We start from the raw sequence: 12,691 nt of genomic DNA on the forward strand, positions 1-12,691 counted from the left end.
CATTCTTGCCAAAACTCTAGAACAAGGGCAGCAAGGGGAGCAGAGGGCTCCAGGGGCGAGGGAGAGCAGCAGGGGGACGTGGAGGCAGAGCACACGGGCACCTGAACCATTCACGGGCTTGGAAATGAGGAAAGCAACCAAGGACGTACTAAACAGTATGCATTTTCAGACTGATGGCTTCCCACTCCAGCTTCCACTGCCCAACCTCAGGGACTGCACGTGGAAACACATGGAAACACACCCATGACCGATGTGCTAGCTACACATGGACGTCTGGAGCATGGCCACATAATTATGTCCTTATAATTATTATCTGGAACGATGCTGCCTTAGGTTTCACAGAACTGGTATCAATCTGTTTTCATTACAATTATCCCCAATCAATAGCATCCCTACTTAAAATTACAAACAGTGAATTTCTCATAAAACTCACTTTGTGCCCAATCCCCACACCCCTTGATTCTGCAGCAGTGACTGCCTTCCTCGCAAGCTCTCCACCTCCTCCCTGCCCTGACTCTTCAGCAACCCAGAAAACTGGAAGACAGCAGACCAGTCAAGGAGCAGCGGAAAGCAGTGGGCAAAGGCAGCCCGGCAGGGCCTGCCTCTGGCTGCGCGGGGCTATGCTACTTGCTTCACAGTCTCCCCTCCGGCAGGGCTGAAGTCCTGCTGGGCCCTGGACACACCAGGCTCCACGCTGAACTGCCCCACGCCCTGCCTCCAGTGGGCCTGCCCCGGCCACCTAACTCACTCCCAACCACCCGCAGAGCAAATGCTAGTATCAGACGAAATGTAATTTCCTGCATCCGTCCCGCCAGCTGTGGACATTTCTTTCTTTACCTGCGCTTTCTCCATCCATTTGAAGCACGTGTTATTTTGATCTTTTTCACCGTAAAGACGATGCGCATTGGCACAGAGTGATGTTCCGTAAATGTTTACTCGATATTTTTTAAAACTCCTCCCAGGCACCTCACCAGCCCCTTACGCGCCAGGGATTTGCTGCGGTGTTCATAGGTCGTGCCATTCTACTCTTCACTACTTTTTTTTTGAAGATTTTATCTATTTATTTGACCGAGACCGACAGGGAGAGAGGGAACACAAGCGGGGGAGTGGCAGGGGGGAAGCAGGCTTCCCGCGGAGCAGGGAGCCCGACATGGAGGCTCGATCCCAGAACCCTGGGATCATGACCTGAGCCAAAGGCAGAGACCCAACCCATTGAGCCACCCCGGCGCCCCTTCTTCACTCCCCCGCTCTTTTGTTCCATTTACTCAAAATGTCCGAATCAGCCTTGTGCTACCTCCTCACCCGTAAGACCCAACTCAAACATAAGCTCTGGAGGAAGGCTCTCCTGCTGCTCCCAAGCACCCCCGTGGACCGCTGTCCTTGCTCTCACTCCTCCGCGCGTCCCTCTTCCTGTCCGTCTCTCCTCCTCGGAGCACAAGACCGCAAGGCCCCTGCAGCCCCTGGTCACTAGGTCTGCGCTGACAGGCAAGTCTCAAGAATGTGCCCACCAGGAGACAAACGAGTCCCTGAATCAGTGACTTGGTGTGCGTCGCATCCACATTTCCAACACCGCCTGTACTCAGTCTTAGACAAATCAAAGACCAAACCCTCTGGAAAGTAAAGGGCTTTCAGAAACACTTGGGCAGGAAGTCGGAAGGAGAAAACAAGTTACCCCCCCACCCCCAAATCGTAGGACAAAGGAAACCCAGAACACTGGCTCCTCACCCCGCCCCCCGTATTCCACTGTACGGATCGGGACAGCTGAAGAACCCTAAGATTCCACAACTGGATTTTAAAATCACCACAAAACCTTCTAAAACAAAAAAATAAAGCAAAAATGACTTAAGTCACTGAGACAGAATTTTTCACTGGAAAAGATCTTAGAGAGGCCGGTGTTTTCCAACACCACCACCACGACACAGCAACGAGCTCTACTTCATTACCGGCTGATCATACATACGGCCTTGAAGTAAACCTATGCCTCACTCTTTCATGACAAAAAATTCCAGAAAACACCACTGTAATGCAGAGACTAGGGTGCAGTGGTGGCAAAGCCCCTCACTGTGAGGACCCTGGACGCAGCCTCCTGTCTCTCCTCCACCGTCCTAACCTTACCACAAGTCTCTCCTGGATTTACAAGAGCTCACTGTGAAACACCTCAGAATCGAATCTGAGAAAAAATGCTTTTTAGATTAATATCATAACTAAGATATTTATTAGATGTTCAGATTACAGAGGGATTTGTATATAAAGTACATAAAACAATGTTCATTCACTAAATGGTATTTCAAGGACCTGAGCACAGAGGAATAAACTAACAATGTTAATTTTGTATTCCTGACAGGAAGAGAGACAGTAATCACTATGTCGCATTTCAAAATTTCAAAGTAAAGGCAAATATATAACATAAAACAGAAAGCTTTAAAATATTATATAGATAAAATATGTAATATGCCCTTTACAATGAGTATTTGAATGCTAATTTAAATTTTTCACAAAACTGAGAGATGCTGCATTTTATGCTGTTACAAGCATAATTCATGCCACAACCTAAAACAAACTCTTTCTATCTATATCTCTTTAGCCAAAACAACCAGCCAAACCAAATGCTTATTTTATTTGGATACATCTGTAGATATGATGGGTGTAATTAATTGTTCAGCTAAAAATGCAATTCCAGGGGGCTTTTAATGATTTAGGTACACACAGCTTTAGTTCTCAGAGCAGACTAAAAATAGTGATTTTAATTTATTCCTGCTGCCTACAATTACCCACAACCATGTATTTTTAAATATTTCCAGCCTATAAAAATTACTAATTTTTGCCACTTGTGTTTATCTGCATTTAGACTTTGATTTGGATAAATTAAGCTCTCAAGTGTTCCTTGCTTTATGAAACTCTGCATGTTGTACACTTCAACACAAATAAATGACTTGTACCATTAGAGGTTTAAATAATGTAATGTATTTCATGCTCAGCCTGAAGCTGGATTCCGATGAAGTTGCTAATGCACGTAATGATTAAGTGTAACTCAAATACTAACTGTGTTGTTGAAAACATGACAGGCAATAATTTGGTCTATTATATTCTGCCATTTAATTGCCTAGTACAGACATTCTCTGACACATTATGAAGCAATGATTTACAATTATTCAAGCTGCAAAGGTCAGAAAGTGACATTATAATCATCTACATAGAGATCCCTTCTAATGCACAAAAACTAGGTAATGCCACACACACACACAGTTTCACTGCATTAGTAACTTTCTATTTAAGGTCTCTCAAACCGAATAAGAATAAACAGCTCATAAGCACATGAATACACAACAGAAAATGTCTAGAATCTTTCCATGAACGTGGAGGTGACAGACTTGAAAAAAATGCCCTTATTCTCTCCTGATTAGGTAAGTTCCACTTGACTACTTAACTGCACACACTAGACTCAAGACCAGACACAGGGAAGTCAATCAGAAAGAGAACACGATCCCCAGAGCAGGCATCCCAGCATCTCTGTGAAGAGGCCTGCGGCACTCAGCCAGCACTGCCCAGGCTTCCGCAGATCACAGGCAACTTACTAGTTTGCTACTAACTCACTCTCTGTCTCTTTTTTTTAAGTAACTGGTTATGAAAAAAAACACAGTAACCTAAGCTCATCAATGTTTACCCTCTTGTCCTAATGAGGAGACAGTAACATCTTCATCTGTCTATGCACCTAATTCTATTATACCATGTTCAATTTGTAATAACCCAAGTGCAATAAATTATCAACACATAAAGAACAATGAAGAGTAATAAAATTATTTAAAACAATGCTTTAATGTGAGGAAAGTGAAACAGAGAAAAAGAGATACAAAAACAGACTGAATGCCACAATGTTAAAGGAAAATACCATGCAAGCAAGTTTTTAAAGCAGAAAACAGAAGTGGCTAGGGGCTGGAAGGAGGTAAATTACCATTATTACATTCTGATAAAAACAACCTAGAGAGAAAAAAATAAGACAAATTAAAGTAACCAAAATAACAGATATTGCAAAAAGCAGAGAATTTTTTTTTTTTTAAAGGGGAGAGTTAAAAGAAAGGAAACAGTGGCCTACCATTACCACCGCATAATCTGAGTCCATCACTAAAAACACATCTGTACAATGGGGATAGTAAACAGGAGACCAACAATTTCATGACACCAGGAGAGCAACAAAAAAAGTGAAAGCTAATGAAGGTGTAGCACAACACTGCCTCAACACTATTTATTACTGACAGTATTACATACACTGTTACACGTATATACACACAGAGACGGAGAGGATGGAATTTAAATAGCTCTAACAAAACGCGGTGTGGGTAAGCCACTGAGATTTCAAGTCTTTTTTTTAGTAGCCAAAGGGAGAGATGATTGCTTCAATAAAAAGCTATGTTTGACCTATTTTTAAGCATATGTTTCCAACAAAATTAACTTCTGTATCGAGGTGCTTTCTGTTATTTCTTATTCTCGCCCCACTCACCCCATGTCAGACCCACAGCACATGCTCACATGAACTGCCCATTAAGTGCTCACTCTACATATACCTATACTGTGTATAATTCCTCCTGAAATCACATTCGGGCGTAAGAAAAACACTAGGAAACCGTACTCTTCAAAAACTGCTCCTCCTAAAAGTGAAAGTAAAATCAAAGGTTTTTAAAATGAAGTTACCAATTACAGGTTCTTAACACAGGAACTGCAAAGCAACACACTTCCGCAATTTTTACTGCAACATGAGCACATACAGCACGGGCAAACGTGAGAGAAAGCCTGAACTCTGAGCCCCAGCGACCGGACAGGAATTAGACACCTGGCACGTTCAGCTGCTTTACAAACTAACTTAAATCCATGACATACTGCAGTGCAGCTAGGATTTGCTGATGGAGAGGATGAACCTTCCAGCTCCATTTTAAGATAAAAGAAAATCAGCGTGGGTCCAACAATGAAGTAAAAGTTTAAATGGCAGTCTTTGTTAGGGGAGTAGCTAACACACAACTCAAACTCAGCCTTAGTAAAATATTTGAGGTACACATTTGATGAGCATCTACAAACTTCTTATATAAAGACTGGAAAAACAAGTCAATTACAAGTAATCTAACTATTAATACAGGGCTCAATTCAACAAAACATACTGTCATTTTCATCTATTTCACTATAAAATATGAGGTGTTTTTGTTTTTTTTTTTTTTCCAAAAAAAGCAGGAGGCTACTAACACAAGATAATACAACAGCATGAACAATAATTTCATGTTTAAAATGTGCCTGTTCTGTTATTTCTGTACATTATTATCTAATCAGAACTCTCTGAAGAACAGTTTATCTCTTACAACTCAGGTAACGAAAGGGGCAGATATGAAGGTCCTGACTACTGCGGGAAGAAAAACACAGTGCAGGACCTTCTGTTTGTGACAAAATTATAGAGTTAATGTCCCTGAAAGATCACGTCACCTTTTAAAGAATGATTTTTTTAAAAGGTAAAATTTATAGCAATGAAAGCTAATGAAGAAATGCAGCATGAGCTGCTTATGCTCAGGAACTAATAGGTCCACTGAGCATTTCTGGGATTATTTAGCCATCAATGATAATGAATTGACATTGTCACTAATGCTAATGCACCAGCGCTCTCCACCGCCAGCAACCTGAGAGCCAATTCTCGGTTCTCGCTTTCCTCCAGGCTTCTCATGTTAGCTTTTCACCTACATATTGTCCTGCCCCTTCAAAAGACATGAAACACAGATGCCCTATGATGCTTTTCCTTTACCATTAAAGAGCTCTAACTCATTATTGTTCTGTTTCAACCCCAGAGACCAAAAGGCCTTCTTCGATTTACTGCAATTCTTCAGAACTTTTAGCTTCACTGAGAAAATATCTACCCTATGAAAATCTTCATCACATCACTTTTAAATCAAATTTCACTTAAAAAAATTAAAAGAACTATTATTTCAAAGTCAAGTAAAATTCAGTGACCACCATAATGCTAAAAGATACAACTGTGAAATCTCGATTGTTTTCTCTACACACACGTGAACGGGCAGAGCTCTCGGACAGCAGTATGAAACTCAGTACATCTCTCTGTATGTATAATTCTTCATCTTGGGAATCAGACATGGAACCCACTGGTATAACACTTCAGTGCTGGGGGCAAGCGGTGAGCTAAGCCGTATGTGCACTATTTAAACTGGACAATCAAAGCCAATCAATCATGTATTGTTTTTGATGCCAACTATGCCAGCAACTGCTCTCTGATAAAGTTTCTTCTTCTCCTTCCCCAGACTCGGTAACCCTAATTAAAAAAAAAAAAAAAAAAAAAAAGGACAGAAATAGATTTCTAATAATAGAGCGTGCAAGAGCTGCTTAATTATTTTGAAGAAATGAGGAAGAAACTGCTGACTGCCTCCTAACAGCAAATGTCCACTGGAGTCTGGCCCTCCTCTTTCCTATAACTCATATGGCAAAAAAACAATAAATGAGGTATCTTTTAAAATCCCAAGACCTAGAGCAATTAAAATGAACCATTTGGCACTCGACCCTTGCAGCTAAAATCAGTAGCAACAAAACTCATTCTCCCACTGATCTTCAGGGGGCTTTAGGGCAAAGGTTCATCTTCATTTACTTTAGCTGCAAGTCACTGAACCATCAATTCTGCCAATGAATAAATCTCAGACCATGGTTAATAAAACTGCTTGCAAAGTTATTCGTAAAACTATCTTAAGGGTCAAAAAAATGAAATGCACCAACAAAAGACGGAAGCTGTTTTTTACTTAAAAGATATTTACTCGGTAGTACCAACCACAAGAACCTTCCCCTGAAGAAGGAAACCTACCATAACACATGCACACTGCATAACTGAACTGAACCTGCAGTATTTCGGGAATCAGCTGTAAGAACTGCAGGCTTCCCAGGTTCCACACAGAGTGTTTTCATATGATGCACTTATTCGTTAATTTCTCTAGATTAATGGAATTAAAATATATTTTTAATCAGAGGTAGGGTATTAAAATCCAGCTCTGAATGTCCTATGATATACCACAGATGTCGTGGCATTTTAAAACCTTTTAAACATTTCTGCTAAATTAATTAGTTGTGCATTAAGGCATCTCAGTGCTTCCTATTAAACCAACACATCTGAGTGACAGTTTTTACACTGTGAATGGTTCTTTAGAGGAAGAGCCGTTAAGTTAAAATGGAAAACAACAACTTTTGAAATAAAGTTACACAAAAACATACATTATACACCGTTTATCTAAGCTTCACCCCATAACAATCAGTAACCAGCTGTCCGAAATTAAATCTTTTTCTGCCTTTCTCCTTATGGAATATGTCCAGTCTTCCAAAGAGCCATTAATGTGACTAAAATTAAAGCAGTATAGCAAAAGAAAAAAAAAAAACACATACATACGGATACACTCCTAAAGCTGTATTATGTGTTTTTTTTTTATGTCTTTAAATGGAATTTACAGTTCTCTCTGGCAATGTGAATGAACATCCTATAATTTAGTCAATTTACAGATTACAGGTTCAAATTGACCTTGTAGCCCATAAAATTGCTCATCTTCAGTAGAGGATTAGAAGTGGGAGAAGAATGTCATAACTGTATTTAAGGAATTTACCATAACAATGGAAAGGAGGGTACGCATGCATAATTTTAGCCACTCTTACTCATATCAGTTTTGAATTCTGAAACAATGGCTGGCCTGCACATGCTTCCTGGTTCACCGCGGTGGAGATGGTTTCCATTTACTCACCCACAGACGTGACACTTGTATTCCCTCATCCCAAGGTGCCTTTTGACATGGTTTCTGGCATCGCCAAGCTGAGCTGTTGCAAAATGGCATATCTTGCACTTGAATGGTTTTGATCCTAAGTAAATTTAACATAAAATATGATTTGAATTTGAATAATACCTTACTGATAGTTTAAAAAGAGGCCTAGATCTTAAATCACACTTTTCAACTGTTTAGAAATTTCTGGCCCCAAAATGGAATACCCGCACTCCTTTCTAACTGGAATAGACTCGCATTCCATAATAATTCCACCAAGAAAACTTCAATGTTTCAGTGAGTGTTCCTAACTTTCAATAACATTTCTAAGATTCAAAGTCAAAAGTGATACAGGCAAGCAGTACTAAGTAGGTAAGGAGAGCCAAATAATTTTAAATTTTTCTAATAATTTGCAAAAATATTCAACTTCTAAAATGGATTATAAAAACAAATGCATACAGAGCAGATGATATTTTATAAAGTATATTTATCATCAAATAAATTTCTCAGAGGCCACCTCTGTTCCTCATATTTCTGCAGCTTTGAATTTACTCACATTAAGAATGGCATTTCAAATTTTTTTCTGACATTTATCCCAAATGATTCACTACACTACTATTTTAATAGCACACAATGTAAGAATATATAGTGGATAAGTTATTTGCTTTTATGATCATTTTATAGTCAGAAATCTGTGATGATTCTGCAAACCAGCAGTACTGATGTTTTATTTATTGATTTCAAGAACAAATATATCAATATAAGAAGCACAGTACCACAATTTTTTTTAATTTCACAAAGATTAACCTACACTCAAATATGAGAAAACAAAATCATTTCAACAAGGACAAACCTAGTACCAGGAATAGGCAGACTGTACCTGGGACAGAGTTACTAACAGGTGACCCTAACCCACATTAATGAGAAGCAACTCTCCTGGAAGAACAACATGCATATACTGCTTTTCAATTTTCTAACCACTAAGTCCCTAAATAAATAAATCAAAATCATAAAAATCAGTCCAATATGTCTTCCAGATCTTTCGTACCATGTTTAGTACCTATTTGGTGAAATACCTCTTCTGATATAGTTAGATAGAATGTGATATATGTGAACTTCAATAAATATACAAAAAGAGCTCAAATAAAAAAAATTGCAATAAATCATATTTGATCAATGAACCTTTGTGCAGTGCCCTTGAAAAAAAAATCCTCCAAGAATACTTTGTTGAAATTGAAGCACTCAGTAAAAAATTTTAGAGTCTTAAATTTCAATTTAATTCCCAAAAGCTGACAAAAAAAGTGAAGCATTTAATTTTAATCTTCTAACAGAAATAAAAAAGTCAACAGTACTAAGCACGGGCAGACAAGGTTGAATATTTCACAGTTCAATGACAATGAAGCCAGATCTCTTAATACTTCCATTTCTACTGTTAGAAGTAGATGTAAAATATATTTAGCACCTGAATGGTTATATCTAGTCAGCTTTATATGTTTAAATGTCAAAAGCAGGTTGAGACTGCAGCTTACAGCAATCACATTCTATCAATCACATTAGAAACTACAGTTTATTTAAATGATTCTGATAAAACTAAGCTTATCACTACCTGGAAACATTTCATCTCCACACAGAATTCTATAAAGGGACACAGAAAAGAGAAGAGTGAGAAGAAGCAATTTACCTACACTTTAAACTGAAATGCATCCAAGGTAATAAGGCATTTAGGAAATTATTAATTAACAATAACATCAGGACTCCAAGCAAACAAAATAGAGCTCTCAACATTTGCAAAATGTTTTGGTGAAAGCCTTTCAAATCTGTGGATCTAGCTTTTCCTCACGCTGCCCCTGCACTGCACTGTGAGGAGTCCCTCCTATGGGACAAAGGTGCCACAGGGGCGGGGTACAGACCTTTCAAGTCACTCTACATGGCTCCTTAGTGGACAGCTTGCGTTCCTCACTGCTAGTGTACTGGCAACACATAAATGAGTTATTCTGTTGACTGCTTTCGTGCAGAAATCACGGAGCTCCTGACTATTTTTCACATATTAGAAGAGACCATGTTAACATCTTTCTGTGCCAGAAAAATTCCAGGGAAGTGGAGATAATACTTTTCTGCCCAAGGAAAAAGAAAGATCCTCTTTTTTCTATTCATGTTCCCAGTTTAAAGTCTGCGAGGCACATCCCAAAATGAATCCAGGCATACTGTTTATAAGGCGAAAATCCTAAAGCCACATATTTCTAAATTTTTCTTGCAAGGGTTATCATGATTATTATAAACTGTCAACACGATTTTGAATAGTTCCATTCGTAGGAACAGCATTATCCTCAGTAGGTTTTCTTCTTTTAATCTGGCCTCTGAGGTTTTCTGAAAGGGAAAAAAAAAGAAAAGAGACTCTCCAGCTTTCTGGAATCTTACAACTTTACCAAAAGAATTCCCAAGATTTTTAAAACTAAATCTTCACCAAGAACTACAACAGCCGTTCATCACCATCACTCACAGTTAACTGCTTTGCATACATGGATATGAGATGAACATTTAAAAAATGATACTCAAACTTCACATCTTAAAGAATGTATGGAACCCATCATCTACTGCTGCTCCACAAAGCCTCAAGGCTGCAGCCCCCCCACAAACACTCAACACTTGGCTGCATCCTTCACTCCTTCCTTCACTGCGCCCGGGCCGCAGAGATGAAGAGGGAACAGAGCGCAGCCCAGCCTCTCGCTAGGCTTGGAGTCAACGCACCAACTGTCCTCGCCATCTCTTCACAAGAGGATTCAGCTTCTAAACTATCAGATACATACGAAGCCAAACACCACCCACCCTCACGTGAGACCTTCTCAGTGAAATCACACAACTCCCTATCTCCTTGCGTCTGAACATTTCCAAACAGCACAAGTGACTGCGTGTGCTCAGAGCATCAAATGAAGGGCTTCCGACAGTCTTCTTGTTTAATGACCTCTGCCAGCCACGTCCTATGAAAGGGAAGCTCTACCCAACAGAATAACACAGGAGAGAAAGTGAACAGCTGTTACTGCGTTCCTAACGTAAGGGGAAAGGCGACACGGCTCTTTCTGGTCATGCTGATGACTTCATACAAGCAAAGGCACAGAAACTCTTGGGTGCTTTTCTCCTACAATTCTTAATAACCAAAACTCGTTTATTTCTTTGAATGCTGTTTTTATCGTGCTAAGGACGGGAAGAAAAGGTGACATAAAATAGAGAGTAAATCACAAAATATGAAAACAGGAATTAGAAGAGTAAGTCCTTTTCCAGTTAATCATCAATAACAGTCCCTGCATTACTACTTCATGGGCATAACCAAATTATCAGAAAAGCAATTCATTTTAAGATGCCCCAAGGAAGGAAAAAAAAAAACAAAACAAACAAACAAAAAAAAAAACCCTGGGTTAAAACCAGGAAAGCAACATCCCCCAGAAAGTGGCTTACAAAACTGCAAGGGTAGATAGGCCTCATGTCCTGAGGAGCAAGGCTCTTTGTGGTGCTTTGGGACACAATAAAAATGTACTTGCTGATAAGCCCAACAGAAGATGCTAAAAAGTATGCTAACTTTTACTAAATGTTACAATCAATGATGTAACTTATATAAGTAGGGTTACTTTGTCACATATTGATAGTTACCTCACTTTCACATCCACATTAACTTGATTTTAAATGCAATTAATACATATAGTCAAGGAAGACTAATGGACTACATTCCGCACTTAACCTAGTGGACGTTTTCAAATGGCACAAGTGACCAGTGCAAACCTATTTTGCATTGTAAACGACTAAATAAATCTTAATGGATTAAGAATGATCAGCTATCAACACACAAGGGAAATTAAGTGCTGAAATGCCTACATTGATTATTTTAAATTATTAGCCTTACTCTGTTCTTGAATTTGTATGCTTTTAGTGAGCTTTAACACATTTACAAGACTTATTGACTATAATTACAAGAGAATTCAAGTAATGGACACATCAATTATAAGCAACATGTCTTGACCAGACAGTTGCATAAAGAATTCTAAAAAGAGGTCCATTAGCATCTTCCTCTTAGTTTTATTCAGTTTTTATCTGCCTTTAGAGGGCATATTAAGAAAGTACATACCTTCTACACACGTGAACAAGCCTGACTTCTAAAAGCCAGAAAACTCCCTAAAGTAAGCAACACAGTACCGACAGAGGTATTAATAATGCCAAGAAATCTGTATTTGGATTTATTTCCCAACAATAGCTTCACTGTTTGAAGAGTTGGGGCCAAGAGTACAATGTTTGTATTTACCTGGATTAATCTTATGCAGGTTGCCCTCTTATTTTCTTCAAAGGAAAAGTTTTATCTATCTTTAATCTCCCTAAACTAGTAATGTTTCATACTCTTTTGTCTTCCTCCTTGTAACCAAGCACTAAGTTTCAAAAACTGCATGAATTTAAAGTATAGCTTTAATAATAAGCCATTATTTAAAAGTACAGTAAAATAAACCTTACAGTTTTAATGAAAATATGTTCATTGAAATGTGAATTTATTATTCAAATCCACTCATAAATTCAACCATGGAGACAGAACTTGTCTAAGCAGAGCACAATGATTTAGAAAAGCTGTCTATTTAAAATAAAGAATGTATGGCAGGTTTATAGAAACAGTGCAGTGAATTTTTACATAAATTTAGAACAGTGGCTTTTGCATTTTCCACAAAAAAAAAAGTTTAAAAAAAATTTCCACCCCAAATTAAACATTAAAATGGAACACTACATTTGACAGAGCACAGAAACTAAATCAGGTGCTGCCTTCGTGAAAACCAAATCCCTAGGACATATTAACTTTGAAAAGTGTTCACTAATCTTGATCCCTTAAAGTAGAATCTCAGTGCCTGGGAGTTACACTTTTCGATATAAACCATCTGCAA

The 12,691-nt window shown here is 38.7% G+C and overlaps 1 protein-coding gene across 2 annotated transcripts in view; it reads right to left on the reverse strand.

Annotated features, from left to right (window-relative positions):
• Positions 1-12,691, reverse strand: part of TSHZ1 (teashirt zinc finger homeobox 1) — a 634,721-nt gene that overhangs the window by 589,707 nt on the left and 32,323 nt on the right. For both annotated transcript variants that reach the window (XM_044242800.1, XM_044242801.1), the window contains one exon: positions 7,764-7,878. In XM_044242800.1, coding sequence (XP_044098735.1) covers positions 7,764-7,878 — 115 coding nt within the window. The remainder of the gene's footprint in view (positions 1-7,763; positions 7,879-12,691) is intronic.

Source organism: Neovison vison, chromosome 3 (genome assembly GCF_020171115.1).
Source record: "Neovison vison isolate M4711 chromosome 3, ASM_NN_V1, whole genome shotgun sequence".
NCBI classification, from domain to species: domain Eukaryota; kingdom Metazoa; phylum Chordata; class Mammalia; order Carnivora; family Mustelidae; genus Neogale; species Neogale vison.